The following is a 19138-nucleotide window of genomic DNA, read 5'->3' on the forward strand; positions in this document are numbered from 1 at the left end:
TGGGGTTCCCTTGGGGTCTTTAGCCTACTTTTTTCCAATTCCACAAATATCTTTCGCCAAATGTTTGTCTATTATGACATGCCCAGAATAGGGACACTAGGGTTCATGTCGTTAAAACAACGATTTCAAATATTGTGAATTACAGTTTACTACTGAGACTCTCTGATAAGCTACGTCGGGACAAGCATTACGCGGGAGTGCCAGGAATGGCTGATACTGCACAGTTTGTCTTTCTTGGATAAGACATTTCTGGCGTGCTGGCTGCTCAATAGGAATGTTTTTATAAATGCAACAATGCCACAGTTTGACTGATGAACTTGAGGTGCGCTAAATCTCAGCCAGCTGTGGTAAAAATGCTTATTCCTTCACGTGAAACATGATGGATTAATGATGATACAAATTTGCAAGCATTTTGGAAAACCTTTTTCAGCCTAAGAGACTGCTTATTTGTCATCTCCATCTTCTATTCATTGGCATTGCTAAAGCACTTCTGTCATCTACAGTGTTTCAGTGACATAGATGAGTGGTTTTCAAACTCGGGCACACCAGTGGGCAAGTCAAAATGTCAAGGCATAGGCCTACACATGCAAGTCCGCAGCGAAGGTGACACTTTTCATACAGGCTTTTGGCATACTGTACATATGTAGTTTGTTGTTTTTTGGTCCTAAATCAATTCAAGTTATTATTAATAGTATTCATAGCAACCTAATAATAAAAGAAAAACATTTACATTAAATTTGTCACCTATAATGTCAGAATTAGAATAAATAAATAATATTTTTAGGGTGTAGAAAGTAGTAATTGCGACTATACTGTAGGTCGCATATTACTATGAAAACCTGCCAAACCTGTCAGTGACTGTCAGTATTTTCTTCCTGGAAATATAAAATGTCTGGGTTTCCGAGGCTACTCAGTCAGTGACTCCGTCACGCCACTATATATAGCCGTCAGTCCGTCACGGTACCATATGGTCGTCAGTCTGTCACGCCTCGTGACACGCTCCATATATGGCAGTCTCCATATATGAAGATCACGACATGACCTCATCAAGCCCTGGATAGCCATACATGGAGAAGATTGGATAATCTGCATATATGGAACCGGCCAACAACTCTACATCTGACCTCAAACTCCATATATGGAGCCGACCTGTTCTGACATTCCATATGTTCCCGCTTCCTCTTCGATGTCTCCCTTTTGACTGATACCTGTCCATTCAAACTCTAGACGGGCCTTTTGACTGATACCTGTCCATTCAAACTCTAGACGGGCCTTTTGACTGATACCTGTCCATTCAAACTCTAGACGGGCCTTTTGACTGATACCTGTCCATTCAAACTCTAGACGGGCCTTTTGACTGATACCTGTCCATTTAAACTCTAGACGGGCCTTTTGACTGATACCTGTCCATTCAAACTCTAGACGGGCCTTTTGACTGATACCTGTCCATTCAAACTCTAGACGGGCCTTTTGACTGATACCTGTCCATTCAAACTCTAGACGGGCCTTTTGACTGATACCTGTCCATTCAAACTCTAGACGGGCCTTTTGACTGATACCTGTCCATTCAAACTCTAGACGGGCCTTTTGACTGATACCTGTCCATTCAAACTCTAGACGGGCCTTTTGACTGATACCTGTCCATTCAAACTCTAGACGGGCCTTTTGACTGATACCTGTCCATTCAAACTCTAGACGGGCCTTTTGACTGATACCTGTCCATTCAAACTCTAGACGGGCCTTTTGACTGATACCTGTCCATTCAAACCCAGGCGGGCTCGCCCCAAAGTTATTAGTGCAGCCGTGCCCGGCAGCCGGCGAAAACTAGAGTTCTCAACAGGCCCCGAAAAGGAAGGCCGGCCCTACCTGGACCCTCATCAAACCCTGTACACTCAACACACTGCCCCCATTGCCACCCTTAGATCTCCATATATGGAGCTGACCTGTTCTGACATTCCATATGTTGATCTGACCTCATCAAACCCTGTACACTCAAGACAGGCTCCATATACAGTATGACCAGTACAGAATTAATTCCATATCTTGATCTGACCCCCCATGTCAAAGCGCCAGCGCTCGCCCAGCAGTCTGCCGTCACCCAGGCGGATGCGTGCACGCGACAAGGTCGCTTCTCACCCTCTGGTCGTCTTACTGGTGTAATCACTAAAAAAACCAATAGCGTTTTGTATAGCGTCTCTTATCGGGTGGAAACATCATAATTATGTCCCAAACTGTTACTACAAGATCAAAACACGTTACGTTGTGCCGCATTTCGAGCTTGTACAGCTACTTTTGATGCTTTTGTGTGAAATATGATGAAAAAATAAGTATATGGCGATAGGTTTCTGCCCGACAGCAACGATATATTGCAATAATGTGTGGTTGTAACAAAATCGTCACAAACCATAATGCCCAAATGTGCTGACCTCATCACATTAGTGGTGGCGGCTATGGCCGTTTTTAGCCCAAGGATTTTTTTTTGTGCATCATGCATCATGAAAACCCCCTAGTTTGACACATCACATGCTACTAGCATGATGACATTTTGCATTTTTCCCCCTATACAATGGGTTGTTAATGCCAATTATGAAAAAACATGTGCAAGTTAGCATCCGGCAGTTTGCCGGGGACCCATACTCCTATTCTGGCAAGTGGACTACTTGGTGGTTGTAGGCCCACAAGGTGCTTAATCCGGCATGTCCATCAACTGTCCTGTCTGTTTGCCGACAGGAAAAGACTGATTATGACACAACACGTTGATGATGTTACAATGGAGAATTGGAGATAACTTTGAGTTATTTTTACAGTTTTTGAATGTTGTTTTTGTAGTAAGGATAAAGAATTAGACTTTTGTTTAAGCTCATTGGACTGTCTGCCTTGTTGGCTCAGCAGCATAATGGAGGGTGACAAGAAAGATGAAAAGGAGAGACTCGCCAGACGTCATGCGCTGAGCGTGGAGACCACAGCATTCTGAGCACATGGCATGTCGCCGCAGCCACAACAGCCCGGCATACCTCCTCCAGAGAAATATCACAACACACTAGAAGCCACTGGTAGTGTTTAATCAGTACAAAGTGGAAAATGTTATTAAAATTAACCCTGCTGAACAACAGCCTACGAACCAATATCATTGGACCCAGCAGGAAAACGGCGACCGTCTTTACCTGGCTTTCAGCCTTGGCAAGGCACACAAAGGTCATTAACTGTGACGGTTGTAAGGTTATTGTCATATTTTGCAAAGACTGTAATGGTTTGGTTTTCCTTGGAAACCGTAACTGGAGAATGTTATTGCGTTTTTGTGTTATTGGTGACACTGTCGTGCGCTTCCAATCCACTGAGAGAAACATGAATTAGATTCCCTGGCTTCACTCAGGAAATTGTCTCCGACTCTGTCGTGTCCAAAACTGTTACAGGCCTACAGGATTCAAATTCAAACGAAGCAGATGGACAAGCTCAAAACACGATGCTTTGTATTTCAATACTTTTGTGTGTAAGTATGATGAAGTAAGGCATTCATTTATATATAAAAAAAAACGACACGCAAAAGGTTGTAGGAGGTTTCTGCCCCGACAACAACGTTTATGCAAACAAAGGGTCTATATGTCTATAAATTCCCTTCCCGCCTTCACAACAGGACGGAACTGTGTGTTCCTGCCTGCCATGTCCCCCCCCCCGTAAGAGTTTCCGACGACAACCAGAGCTGTCTTGAAATGGACCGATTAACTCATTCATCGGTTTTAAGAAGTGCCAAAAAGTCCCTAAGCGCCAGTCTCTATACATTTTTTTATTTAATTTAAATTTTCATTTTTTTGTTTAAAAAAAAAAAAAAAAAAAAGATTTTTTTTTTTTTTTTTTTTTGGTCCAATGTTATACCCGTCTGAAAGAGACGACAAAGACGTCGTTGGCGCTGTGGGAGTTGCTAAAAAAGAGGTCAATTAGGTCGTTGGCAGACATTGAGTTGATCAGGGCACAGTCACATCAAATCTGTGTTAATATATCCATTCACACACTCCTAGTAAAGTAAAATTAACTGAGGATTTTTACTGTGTACTAAATAATCACTGAGAAAGTGGTTGATTGAAGCCAGACTAGCAGTTTGGAAGTGCAGAGAAGGAAACCATTATAGGCCCATTGTCCTTTAACCCATTCTGACCTGAGATCAGATTCATACGAGGTTTTCCACTGGACACACTCTGGTCTGATCAACCCATTCTGACCTGAGATCAGATTCTAAAAATGTCAGTCGTTCTTCGAATTTTTCAAAAATAGCAGACCTACAAGCTCGTATCGCGCCACTCGGTGGCGCGATATGAGCTTGTAGATCTGCTATTTTTCAATAGGTAAAGCATAACATGATGCTAACACCAAAATGGGTGCCCGGTCAGAATGGGTTATAGGCCCATTGTCCTATAATGCACAGGGACGAGGTGTGTGGAGCAGTGAAATGTGTCATGGCATTGGTGTGAACTGTGAATGAGCACCTATAGAGGTCTCCTCCTGCAGTGTGAGCCATCCAGTAAACTAGACTATATAGAGCAATGGTTCCCCACCTTTTCGTACCTACAGTCTCTCAAGTGCGCAGATCTCCGTCCAGGTCAGGAGGGCCTACCCACTGTACCCAGGGCTGTGTCAGTCCTGGATTGCGAGATTTGGGAGATTTGAGGTTGAACGACCGTATTCCGATCTGTATACGCTACAGTAGGTGTTAGAAAAACACTGAGGATTTTACGCGCTCTCTCTCACACACACACACACACAAGCTCATGAGCAGGAGAAGATTGTGTGGAATCTTGGCAGGCTGTCTGCAGCCTCTCGGGCTCTGCTGATTCATCCCAGACCATGACATCTCCCTGGGCCTGTAAGGTCACATACCTACACTGTCGCACATGGCGGTTAACCGAAAACAAAATGTTACGTATGTATGTATGTATATATATATATATATATATATATATATATATATATATTAGTTACAGTATATACACATATAGCACAGGTGCCTTCTGCCTTCATCAGACCTAGAAAATGCATGTGGATGATAAACTTCTTATGGCGAGGCTAGCCGTGTGTGTGTGTGTGTGTGTGTGTGTGTGTAAAAATAGCCGAACTACAAGCTCACAACACGTTGTGAGCGCCACAGTGGGCGGCGGGCACCCCGTCCTCACATACAGCTTTTGATCCCACATGTCTCAATATTTGCCATTGACAATAAAAGAAGAAAATTTGGTCAAAATTTCCGCCAAATCTTGTCCCCACACGTCTCAATATTTGCCATTGACAATGGAAGGAGAAATTAGGTCAAATGTCCGCCAAATATGATGTAAATTTTAATTTGCAGGCATTCTGATTGGCCAGTATGAGATGATGCATGATGATGCGCGATGATAAGAGCGCCCCTCAATTCATACGGGCGTGATTTATTGGTTTTTGAGGGGCACTAGCCCCTCCTCTATGCCCAGCTTTGTCTGTTTGTGTGAACACAAACACGATGATTTCATTGGCTGATAAAACCATATAGCGATGATTTGATTGGCAGGGCAAAGTACATATTTAAGGATAAATGTGAGGGCAGAAAAGTGATGGGCCGGAATGACATTTTGTGATGATTCGTATGATTGGCTGAGCATGCATGAGGCCCTGCACTTCACACTGGAAGGCCATAGAAACAGCTGTTTGTCCTTAAGCTAACGTCTTGCAGGTATCCTAGTTGGCATGCTGAAGAGGGAGAAGAAGAGAGGCCAGGACGCCGCTGCTCACCTAGAGAACATGGCCAACAACGGCCACAGTGTGCCCTCTGCCTCGGCACTGTCTGTAGTCTCACTGCCTGAGGCTGGAAGCACCGGCAGCCCCTCTACTGGCCATGGGAGGCCGGCTACACTGTACAGGAGAAGAGGTATGTACAGTAGGCTGGCTCTTATCTCCATATTTTTGTTTTCTTGTAAATGAACGCTACAGCGTGTGCAAGTGTAGAGCTGCTACTATTGAATTTGAATCCTGAAAAGTTAGCAGTTTTGCCCATACGAGGTTTCCAACCGGCAGAGACGCTGTGTAATTTGATTTAATTGCCTCTCAGGAGGAGACTTTGGTATCCATTTTAAGAGACAAGCAAATATTGTTTCAGAGTTCCCAAATACAACCTCGGGCCTTATAGTTTGAGGGCGGTAAACTGTCTCACTGCCAATAACTATCCTTCGGCAATAGCTCCACACAGGCACTAACGGAATCTCCTGTCATCACCGATATGCGCAACTATCCATTGTGAGCTTAAACTGTTGCTGTGGATGTGGCGATCCCGATGTGGCTGTGTGTGTGTGTGTGTGTGTGGGAATTATTCCGCTGACAAAGTGCAAGTTTGATTCATCACAGCCATATCTACTGTAACCGTCAAACAAATATTACGTACCCCCTTCCCCATTTATTTTGAGAACCCCACACACTGTAGACTCGCTGGAGAGTGTGCATAGACTGATAATAACATGGCAAAATAGAATGCAGTAAAAGGTCTCGGGGAGGGTTGACCCTTTTCAGACCCTTAGCGCCAGCTGTGCTGCTGTGTGTCAAACTTTTGACACAAAAGTCGGGTTAGGTGAGACATGGCCTTTGACACGTCTAAATGTCTCAATAGAAGAGCAGAAGAGAAGAAAATACTACCACCCCAATTGTATACACAGATAGGACAAAATTACATATCCATACCTGTAAGAAAAAAGCAATCTCCACAAGCTCACAACTGTTCTTGTTTTGCGAGAGCTTGTAGATTAACTATTTTTGGTGAGCGACACCGCCGTACAGCAGAGTGTAAATCAGGCATTAGACTGGGATTAGATTGCCACTCGTTGCATACTGGTGCTCCTTTAGACCTTTCCAGAGTGGCCGTGGCGTTCAGTTTACACTTGTAAAAAACCGGGCCTCCATGCAGGATCAAAACAAACTATTAACGCAGATGACATTTTCACTGTTTCACGGAACGTGAACTCCATTCTCTGAGAGGTGGGAGAGGAAATGAATAGGAAATACATTTGGGGGCTATAGGACGGGCGCGCAGCAGAGGAGGGGGGGGGGGATGGGTGATCTCTCTCCTTTGGAATGTCGGCCGCGCTTTGCTTGTGGTCATGCCTATTTTGGACGTGCCTGTTGAGGTTGTCTTTGGAGACATTTTTAAATGCATTACAAATCCCTGACTTGGGGATTTTGCTGCATAGCGAGGACCTCGGCATGCCAGCTAGAGGCTCCACAATTTCTTTTGCCAGGGCTGACCTATTTCTAACAGATGTCATCAGTGGGCTCGTATCCATTCAGGAGTATCCTTTTTTTAGAGGTCACTGAAGTGGCTTCATATACTCGCGTCAGCACAGCAACACCAGGCAGTATATTAAACCTGTAATTTGTTGCTGATTAGCAGCTGAGGAGTTCAAAGCCCATAATAGTTAGTGGAACATGAGCTAAAGGCCAAGGGCCAAGACTATTGCAATGCAAACTTTAGAGTCACTTTCTCAGATGTGCTTTGGGACCCAAGACATCTGAGAAAAGTTGCTATAGCAGCATACGTATGGTCTGTCCCTCCGTCCGTCCGTCCGTTCGTCCGCCCACAACTTTGATCCCCAACAAGTTATCTTGAAGATTACTCACTGGATTGCTTGGGAAGGCTTGAAGAAGTGACTTTGACATTCCTTCTGAGAACGGGAAGCACTACGGCCTGTTACTGCCGAGCATTCCCTCCGGGAACGTTACAATTGATCATTACACAATACCCCCCATTTCTCTGTATTGTTGTTGACAACTGTGTTGGAAGGCGAGTCATAATGTCATCCCTGTGATACATACGTACTGTAGTACATCTTATATCTATATATGCACCACGTCTGTGTGTACGTCTGTAATCCACGTAACTCAAGAACCGTTCGCCCCACCGACTTCGAATTTGACACACATTTTACACACACGTTCAACACCCTCGCAGGGAGTGCAGTGCCTGGCCTTGAGTCAGTGGGATACACCGTTGTCCAAAAACCAGCTACAAAAGCCTCTGCCCAGGCTCTGGACAGGGCCCAAATTCGCCCAATTGATCACACCTGATCACCCTATAGATCTCCATAATGGAGCTGGCCTGTTCTGACATCGCAATGGTCTTCCGACATCGGCATAGACTCCATATTTGGGCATGCCTGGCAAATAACTCCATATATGGGCATAAAAGGGACACAGTGACGGACATAATAACTGCATGGGGCGTCCATTTCCATCCATTTTCCATACAAAGCACACAGCCGTGTATGGCTGAAAGAAATCGATAATTTGACATAGGATATTTTGATTAATTTAAGAAAGCACTGTTTCTGCTGTTTCTGGCTATTACATTCTACATCTGCCAACCCGCCAATGGTGTTGCTAATGAGCTGTTTTTTTGTGAACAGTCTGTTATTCAATAGCAGCGGTCTGCTATTGAGAAATAAGAGGCCGCAGAATGCTGTGATTGACCAGAATGTGTGTCACAATGAGATACGTTTTGAGCTTTTAGATTGGCTATTTTCAGCGAAGATAGGTAGATTGTGCAGTCCGGGTATAGGGAATGAGGCATTACGGCAGGCGAAGGAGTTTAAGTATCTCGGGGTCTTGTCGTTCACGAGTGAGGGGAGGACGGAGAAGGAGATCAGCCGGCGAGTCGGAGCGGCGGGGTCGGTATTGCAGTCGCTGTACCGCACCGTTGTGACGAAAAGAGACGGATATTTAATGTATAGCGAAAACCGAAAAGATACTATAGCATAGACTTCAGCCCTCAGGATCTCCCTGTCAACCAAGTGTACAGGCTTTAAAGGCCAAAAGGATGCAGACGCAGAGAATTAGAAGTGGATGAAAAGTCAAGTCCATCATGAGTCTCTTGGAGTCAGACATCCTCCCTGGCCGGAGGCAAAGCATTTCTTTGGCTTCCTCCTGTGTTTTTTGGTTAAGTGGAGACTTAAGTGCGATGATAAACCTGAGTCCCCGTAATGAGCGCGATCATAGCCGTCGGGTAAGAAGGGGCATGAGCCAGCGACTCATCAAAACCCAAGCTCGCGCTCCTGTCTTCAGTAAAACCACAACTCCCTCATCCTCTCGTCGACATTTTTTGGCTAATGATGCCCGGTGCGGTGAAAAAGGCCACGCACGGGGGTAATTGCAAACAGGGTTCTCTGAAAGAAGAGCCTATTAAAAAACAAACACATGCTTGGACTTAGACCAGACCAAATTAGGGATGGAATCTATCACTCGCAACGGGGACAGTGAGCGGTGCCGTGATGGATGGTGTGTGAAGCAACGGTTTATAGAATAAACATTGATAAATGACACGTCTTCCACATCAGTCCTCTCGGAATGGCATGTGATCTAATGTGGAACAAGTTTCGAGAGAGAGAGATCGCTGCTTGCCTTTCCCCGCGCGCCCCTCGTTCATTACTTCTCTCTCTGTTCGTTTGACATGACGACCCCTTCGGAATCCATCTCCATCTGGTTGACCTTTTTTTTTTCTTTCTGCATCCCCTGCACTGCAAGCGCACACGCCACAGCATCCAGAGAACTACATTGTTCCTCAGGTTGAGTTCAACGGAACGCCAGATGGATGGGGAGGATTGAGGACTATTTGATACAGTTGGCTCGTTGCATGTATACACAGATGCCTTCTTGGCAGGTAAAGGCTCATTTAGGAGTTTTCCCCCAAAAAAGGGATTTAGCATGAAAAAAAAGGCAATGGGTTTTAAATTATGAATGCTATATACTGTAGTGTTGTAGCCAAAACTTTGGCAATGCTTACATCCTCACTGGGTTTATGTCAGGACTGCAATATACGATCTTTAAAAGCTAGTTCCTCTGTGTGTTCTATGGTTACCGCATGTTTACAGTAGGCAGCCATGAGCAACTGGACTTGCCCCATCATCATCAAAACATATAAAGCCTGTATGAAAATGACCATAAACTAAACAAGCTGGTCTGCAGACGAGCGCAATCTTTCACTTGAAATTCATGCGCCGCGTAGCTTTCTTGGACCCTGTAATGTACAAAAATTGAAAACCTTATGATAATACTCCAAATGGTTTGTAATCAAAGGAGGGGACGCATATATCAATGCTGTCCAACACATTAAAATGAGTCATTGTAACCACTGCAGCCTCTTCCTGGCTTCAGTGTAACTCGCTGCTTGAGTGTTTTTTGAGAAACCAAAACAATAAAGCAGCACAAGGTTGCCTTTGGCCAGGACGCACATAAGGCAACAACTCCCCCTTCAAATGACATTTTCAGACCTGCTCCCTTGCACGTTGAGTGATACAGTAGATTGATATGTACGCGTTGTGGCCTACTGTTTGTGAATGGAAAACTGTTTACCTGGATTATGGGAATAAAAGGCCCTGACCTTGAATGTGATATTGGTGGTAACATGGTGTGGACTGCCAATCATGTTTGTATAGGTTTCATAGGCATTAATTACGAAATAACACAAAAAGTGTCAAGAGTTAAGAGGTTTCTACCTAACGGCAACGATATTCTTCTACAGGCCAATCCACTTTGTTCTTGGTAGATCATATGACGATGTTGGATTTATTCCAAATGTATGGTCAGCTATGTGTATTGCTGTATGGGTAGCATATGTATTTCCATGTGGGCCTTTTTTGGCCACAGCATGTCTAATGGGTTGATTGATTGCACTCTGTGTCTTCAATCAGCCTCATTTTGTCATTTCCATTGGCTACCACTAATGGTGGCTAGTTGCCTATTAAAGTCAACATGGAAACATGGAAATAGTGCTGTGCCAAAATATCTTTTTGGCTCACGTTGTCACGGTGACACAAATTTCTCACTACGTAAATAAATGCCTTTAATAAAGGCCTTTTCTGCTACGCTGGCTTCTCGCACCTGGTCCACTGGTTGCTTTGAGTCAAGACTGCAAACGTTTTCATATTTCTGGACTAGTTTGAGCAGATATACTCACCAGTTACTGGGAGGGGGAAAGTACATTATGAATTTACCACTTTAGCCATATTTAAAATAAAATAAAATGAAAATAGCAGATCTACAAGCTCTTCAACATAATCAATCATATTTACTTTGGAGCTTTGGTTTATTAGCACGCTAAACAACGAATGGGGCTTCCTCGAGGAGTTTCATCCAATTTCAGGAATACGTTTTATGACTGGAACGTCTTAGTCAATCATTACATTTTCAATAGACCCCACACACTGCATATTAAGTGATATAAGTGATGTGTAACCTGCCAGCTTGTTCAGGCAGACACTCGAGAGGTTTACACGCATGCGCAGCACCAGGGCTGGACTGGCCACAGGTCATACCGGGCATATTCCCGGTGGGCCGCGACCGTAGGGGGCCGCCATGATTATTTTATTATTATTATTTTTGGACAGGCAGGCAGGCAGGCCAATAGGCGGCAGGCCACCAGGGCCGGTCTGGGCCAAATTCACGCGAAAATGACCGGGCTGAATGTCCCAGTCCAGCCCTGCGCAGCACTATGTGGACGTATGTGACGTGTCAAGCAGCTGAACAATTGGCGGTCTATTTTACAGTAGCTCACCTATTGTTATAGATTGTTATATATCTCCTTGCTCGTACAGTCAATGGTTGTCTGCTAGCAGGGAGTAATGTGTAGCAGAACCTGAATGTCTAGATCAAATAAAATATTCACACTTTTGATTTTATAAATAACATGTTTTCAAGACAAAATGGGTTCAGATCTAAGTCTCCTGGGGTGGCGCGTCTGAAGCCTGTCCTGGACAGGACTCTCTCAGGACGTAAAAAAACAAACACACACTTTTCTCTAAATATGTCTGTGAGTTATCTGACTGAAATATACCTAACAGCTGATTGTTGAAAACATGATGGCACAGCTAAACAGTGACTTTTAACATAAGGCTACAGTACAGTACACTTCACACATACAATGCTGGTTCATTAGTCAACATAATTTCTGCAGGGGGAGAGAAAATGCTTTGTGTGAGTTTAGCCCGTTTTATGAACTCCCAAAGTCACTTGCTGCTGGTTACACGTCCTCTCTGGAATGTTCATCCACCTTTCTCACACTCCACGAGACGTCTCACTCCCTTTGTGCTCTGCGTTACAACAAGCAAAGCTGTGAGTGAAACACACTTCCAAGAGCATCCGTTAACTCAGGGAGAAAATACAGGAGACAATAGTTTTTTCACCGTCTGGTTCAGGAACCACCAGTCCAAATGGACCCTTAACCGATCTAACTCTGAGCGTTTGGTAACTCTCAGAGCTACAACTAGAAAAGGTGCCCCTCGGGGCACAGGTCTCCGCCAGGATAGGATCATTTTTGGAAAAATGTCAAGTGACATTTCTTCCTCAGCCTAGTGGGAATAAATGCATGCACAGTTTCACCGCAATCGGACACTGTGTTTATGATTTGCGTCATTTTGTACTAAACGGGCCACTCCTGAAAGGAGTAATATCCAAAAATGGGTTTAAGTCGGCCTCCTGGTGGCGCTATAAAGAGCAGATGTGAAAAATGCAGGTCAAAGGTTTTTCCTTGGCCTCTAGGGAGTGTGCATACAGAGTCTTACACAGATCAGTGTAGTAAAGAGTCAGACACAAATGGGCCAGTTATAGCGCCGTCATGACGCTGATGTGAAAATGTTCAAGTGGCATTTCTACTTCGACATACAGTGGGAATGTGCATGCAAAACTTCCTTCAAATTGCATTAGGGTCTAAGGCTTATCAAAGTGGGGGACCTTAATTGAAATTAACTTGAGAGTCAGTGCAGTAGATGTCAGTAATGTGAAAAGAAAGTTACCCGCTGCACTTCAAAATAGAGTACACAAATAAGAAAATAAACCCCTGTTTAATTGACTGATCAAAACTTCGGACACCTCTTGGAAACAGATTAAAAGACAAAGATGCAGAGACCCAGTTGAGTGCTCCAGTAATTAATTTGGTTAGTCTATTTTGAAGTACACAGGCAACTTTATTTTCATACTGTCCCACCGCTGAGCAATGAGCCCTTGGCTTCTACTAGTCACAACTTCGCTGAAGTGCGTTGGACTTCTGGTTTTATTGACATGAATGTGTCTGTAAGCTAACTGAATTAAATGACAAAATATCAATATTTAAAAGAATTATCCATAAACCCTCTGCGCGTTGGCGACCAACGTACGGGGACATGCAGTCATTGTTCTGAACTGGGCCCTAATTGAAAGCAAATGTATACGTACTAGTATTCTGTCCCTGTGCCTAGTGGGTCGCTGGATGTTTAGGTTTTAATTCACATTTTAATCGGAGTACTCTGGTCTACTGGCCAACAGGCTCCCCATGATTACAGCGAGGATAATTGCTGCTCTTAACTATAAATGTAACGACGGTGACCTTTCCATGGAAACCATTCGAGCTGAACCTGTGTTCCAGTTAAAAAAAAAAAAAAAAAAAAGAACGGTACTATAGTGGACGTTATTCTTTCCACCATACATTCTATACAGACTTCTTTTGGTTGGCCACTGCAGAACAGATGCAGGAAGTTAAGCTTGATAAGTCTTTCTGTGTATATCTAATGACCGCGGTGCATGCTGGAGCAATGTTCTGCTGCGTTCTGCTGTGGGAAGACTTTGATTTCCTCGCGGAATTGCAGTGCCGTGCTCTGAAAATCACAGACCTAGGAGCCCTCAAACCTGCTCCAAGTTGACATGCAGTGGCTCCGTTGTGCTCCACTCCCCCCCCCCCCCCCCCCCCTCAGTTTAATTTATTGTACGGTAAGACTGTATCTTCTTCCTGCAGGGCCCCAGTGGTTTACAATGCACGGAGATGACTGATGGACAAGGCATGATGTGCCTGCCGTATTTTGAGCTCCTAGTCAATCTAGTGAATAGTGGTCTCTCCGCTGTCGGAAGATTTGAGAATGAACATAATAGAGCGTCGGATCCTTACGTTAAATCCTGCTCATTATGTAATGGAAGGATGATGATTCCAGCAGGCCCGGCCGAGGCACTGCTGGGTTCTGTGATCCAACTGAAACCCAAGTTCATATTAGTTACCTCTGGGGTGAGAGGAGGCTGGCAACAGATTAGATTGTCGGCGCTTTGGGGACAGAACTTTTGGTATGATCAGGCGTCCTCGCCTGTGCTGTTTAGACCCATTTGGACCTGAGGCCAATTCTACAAAATGATGCCATCTAAATCAGTAGTTCTCAAAAAGGCTCGTACCAAGGTTACCTAAATGTATTTGGCCACAAACCCCCAATCTGAAAATATTTTGTACCAGGGACCCCCGCCAGAAGAGAAGGTTTGAGATGATTTGTCATGATAAAAAAATAGACATTGTCCTGTATCAGATTATATGTCCCTATCCAAATCAGGTTCTCCAATAGCCTCTTCTGTCTTTGTTTTTTTTCAACAGCTGGGTTCTGTGATCCAACTGAAACCCAAGTTCATAGCAGCTTGCAGCACGGCACGGATTAATTACATACTTGGCCTGAGAAATAGTATTATCTTTTAGTTACTGTGCACAAACAGGACTTTTTGAGGTGTCTTGTGATCAAGAGGTTTGTGCTGTGTGTTACTATGGTGTCTTATCCAGTCAGGCAGTCACAGATCATATTTGTTCATGGGCCAAAAAGCGGCAGAAGATGTTGACTTGCCTGTTGTGTCAGAATGAAATGAATCAGAACATGTTTATGTTCCGTTCATATGCAAATACTTGTTATAATAAATAGGTTTAACACTATAATCATACTTTACTTCAGCCCTATGGTATTGCATGACTAGAAAATGTGTCGAAACAGCAACAATAGTCACAACACATTCCATTTCTGTAAATGTTCAGTGGTTTGTCAGCACTTGAAGCACGGAAAAGAAGAATTAGGAAAGTTGGACAAAGCCATATGTGATCTCATTACCCCACAAACTTTGTTGGGGCAACATAGTATGATGTCATATCTCTTTTAGGCAGATATTCATGGAATGTTTCTTTTTACGAGAGGCAAATGGACTGCATTTCCCCTCAAGTAGCCCTCAGACAGATTTGTTGAGGTTGGCTGTTGCATGATCTGTCTGTGGGATGCCTCCTGGTTCCAATCAGAGCTTTCCAAAAATAAAGACAACTAAATTCCTGAATGTCCTACAATTAATCTCTCACATGAATACTCCTCTCGCATATTTCTAAATTTATGCATGGGTTCATGAATCTTTGCGAGTTCTCAACAAGTCACTGAGAATCAAACTTTCCAGAGGATGTCATTCAGAGTGCACGTTGCTGTTGAGTCGCATTATATTTAAATTAATGTATTTAATTTGACTTTTAATTTTTCACTTTTTTTGTTGCTGTACTAATTCCCAATTCTAGTCCCTTGTCACTGACTGTTCCTAGAGAAGGCACAGACAATCGCGTCTCTTCCGCTACATGTGACACCAAGCGTTGCGTCAGAAGCGTTGCAGGTAATGCATGCAGATGCGTCACTTAAGCAATATTACACGAGAGGGTGTGGTTTAACGTCATTATTGCCACGACAGTGATGCGGTCAGGAACGAGACGAAGTCGAGTTCCGCAAGCATCACCGAAGCATCAGATTGCTTCCTCGAAACGACCTGTTGTATAATTTGCCATGTTGTCCAGCGAGGTTGTTGTTGGTAGTGCTGCTTGGCTGGCAAGTCATCCACGGCACTTCTTTCCTATTGTTTGATGACACATTGGAAGCGTCGCCACAAAACGCTGCAAGCAGACGCTCCACCCCCACGCTCCCATATACAGTAGAATGGAAGTGACAAACATGTGTCAACACTGAGGCCTTTTCTATTGAGTATGTTTTGAATGGAGCGCCGCCTTGGCGTTTTCAGTTGGGAAATGTCCGATCCGGAGACCACCATGGGTCCACAATTGTGTGACCATTAAGCATCTGTTACATCGAGACGATAGAAATGGAACCATTTTATTTTTTTATATCTCAAAGGAAAATCTCCCAGTGTTAATTTAACTCTGAGAGTATACAGATGGAACCAAAAGGGCCCGTAACTTCCGTAAGTGTCCATTTGTACACACTCAGAGTTAAATGCTGAGAACCAGGGCATTAGAATGCTGATTCGAATGTGGAAATGACCGGACATAAGACCCAATAGTTTGTTTTCCTCTCTGTTACATTAGAATTCTACTACCTCCTTTAGTTTTTCGTATTTTCTTTTAACAAGCGTTGATTAGATCAGCAGATGCATTTGTGGTATACCTGTTTTTAAATGCAAGGACATGATAAAATGCACAAGCGAACATTGCACGCATCAGTGCAAAGTGCAAACCCCACAAAACCATTTCATGTGCAATTTGAGGTGACATACTTTTTCTTTTTTTTACTGAACTAGATTGATGAGCGAGAGAGAACCTGGTAACTTGACAACATCGATTATTTCTCAGAAACTTCTACGTCTTTGCTACATTTGAAGAATTGCCTGTCAACGCGATTCCAAAGTCCTAGGTATAATTTTGGTTTCCCTTTTTTGGAAATAAATACTTGGACTGCCATTATTCAGAGCGAACGCATCAGATTTTTAAGTGCTCTCGGGCAGCAGGGAATGTCCTTGTCCGTTGTGTATGTCACTGTCCCTCAGCGTACTGTGCAGTGTGGACTTGAAAAATAGCAGACCTACAAGCTCGTAGCGCGCCACTCAGTGGCACGCTATGAGCTTGTAGATCTGCTATTTATCAAGTGGGGCATTGACCTCACGACAGGGCCGTCATTTTGGGGTTCCGATTATCTGTATTTAACCCATTCTGACCTGAGATCAGATTCTAACGCACAGAAGAATGGTGGTTCTTTAACACATTTTGACCTGAGATCAGATTCTATAAAAATGTCTTAAATCCTGACAGTTTAAAAAAAATAGCAGACCTACAAGCTCGTAGCGCGCCACTCGGTAGCACGCTATGAGCTTGTAGATCTGCTTTTTTTCAATAGCTAAAGCATAACATAATGCTAACGCCCAAAATGGGTTAAAGTGTGTGTAGCATGATCAATGAATGTGTGAAAGACACACAGCAGTGAATACAGACAGTATTTTTGTCTGCAAAGACGTGGTTATAAGCAGGAACAATATGTCAAATTTAAAGCATTAGTCTTCATTTCATTTCATTAGTGTTACGTTCTGACAATTGTACAGTACAGCTTGTGCTACATTTCAGCAATGTGAAAGCAGTGATATGCTTGTGTCAAAAAATTATAATAATGTTTTCACTAAACTCAAAATAATCCTTATAATCATTTTGGCCATAATCCTGCAGCCCTAGTCACGTTTTTGCCATCTTGGCTTCTAGTTTATTTTTATGAAATGACGCATCTGTCCCACTGATGTGCTTTCTATCTAGAAAGGCACAAGCGTACCTGTAACAAACCTGTAACAGAATCTGACAGTCTGGTATCTCAGCTGCTATACCAAGGTTTCTCTCTTCAGGGCTTGTGTCGAAACCATGTCACTGTCAGGCAGAAACCTCCTGTCTCCATATTTGAACTTTTTGATCGTAAATGAATGCCCTACTTGATCATACTATACAGCTTCACACACACACAAGAAGCCGATCCACAGCGACGCGCTTTGAGCTTGTAGATCTGCCATTTCTGCTATGGTTTTACATTGAATACTGACGAGTAACAGTTGGGACGCTAGTCAGTGTTTCGCCTTCCAGTTTCCGTCCCCTTACCCCTCTACTCGTACTACTAGTAAGAAGTATTAGGCGCCCGCGGGGCGCAGCATTCTCACGCTTCCAGTACAGCCTCCGAAACAATTCAGCCAACCAACTGGCAACTTGCTAGCGTAATGGTCTAATCATTAGACTACGGATCCTGCTGCCCAGGTTCGCTTCCTGCTGCCGCAACTATTTTCCCCAACAACCGTGGACTATTATAGTATAGTTTTAGACCACGACAGAGGGTGCGCCGTCTCTACCGAACTTGAGCCATGAGAGAGTCCACCGAGCACGCTAAAGCGCACGAGTTGCCATGTCGAAAGTTGCGAAGTTCGGTAGAGCCGACTCTGTTCGAGTTGCGACCCAATATGGACAGAATAGTAAATGATTACCTATCTACGGCAATGCCCACACCGAGCAGTGTCACCAGACTATCCACCGCGCTCGGAGGTGGGTGCGGGGGGGCCAGAAGAACGGGGAGGCGGGCACAGGGAGTGCACAGGAACTGCCACGAGAATAACTGCAGTCACGTTTGGGACAGAGGCGATACGGTGCCGACTGCTGAGACACGGACTGTGAAGAAGGAGCTAGACGGCCGTCTGGCACATACACAAGGCTCCTTATGTGTGATAAACAAGGCTCCTTATGTGTGTTAATAATAACCTCTCAACCAGAGGAAACAGGCCAAACGTTCCAACGTCTGATAGGAGAAGCAATGGCCAACAAGACCCATGGGGGGGGGGGGGAGTGACATTTACAGTAAAGATGTAGTAGATGTCATCATTCAATCAAATGACGATGATTCTCCTCTCTTTTGGCAACAACGAGAAAGATCATTTCCAAATGCCATCAAATGCATTTCCAAATTCCTGATGTAGCATCAACATAAAATGTGCATGTGAGCCAATTTTCTTTTTTGATTTTACTATTTGGAGTGCTGCTATTTCCACCTCATTTTGTGGTTTTTATATTTAGTATTTCCAAACGCATCAGAGCTTCACAGACAACGAACCCCAGCCACTTTGTGCTGACTTACTTAGCCACAGCAGTGGTGCATATCATTTCATTAGAGGACTGAAGAGTCTGAAGAAAATGCATCTAGCTGTAATAAAAAACAAAAAAAACCTCCGTAAACCGTAAACAACTGAACCACCAACGAGTTGCTTGCGTTTGAAGACACACGTCACACACCTGTAGCATCCAGTTCGCTTACACTAGTGGGAAGTTGCCAGCTTTGTAATGCTGACCTGTTCAAAAGAGGTTGTTTATGATTTCTGTTTATGTCCTCTCTAAACTGTGAACGACTGGGTAATGGTCCTTAAGTTGTGTAATTAGTGATAGGTGGGAGGTCAACTGTATCTTTGGGCCTCTTTTAGCGCGCATCTGGCTGCCAGATTGGAGGTTAGCGCCTGGGTTGTGGGAAAATGCCACAGTTCTCAGAGCAACGCCGTACTGTACAAAGTCTGCAAAGTAAGACCTGGC

The 19138-nt window shown here is 44.0% G+C and overlaps 1 protein-coding gene across 1 annotated transcript in view; it reads left to right on the forward strand.

Moving 5' to 3' along the window:
- kif6 (kinesin family member 6) overlaps positions 1 to 19138 on the forward strand; it is a gene marked incomplete at its 5' end in the record, with an annotated part of 110182 nt that overhangs the window by 46051 nt on the left and 44993 nt on the right. The window contains one exon of the mRNA XM_080784283.1: positions 5699 to 5893. Within this exon, the coding sequence (XP_080640409.1) occupies positions 5699 to 5893 (195 nt within the window). The remainder of the gene's footprint in view (positions 1 to 5698; positions 5894 to 19138) is intronic.

The sequence above is a fragment of the Protomyctophum bolini genome (genome assembly GCF_963924005.1).
Source record: "Protomyctophum bolini genome assembly, chromosome: 15".
NCBI lineage: Eukaryota > Metazoa > Chordata > Actinopteri > Myctophiformes > Myctophidae > Protomyctophum > Protomyctophum bolini.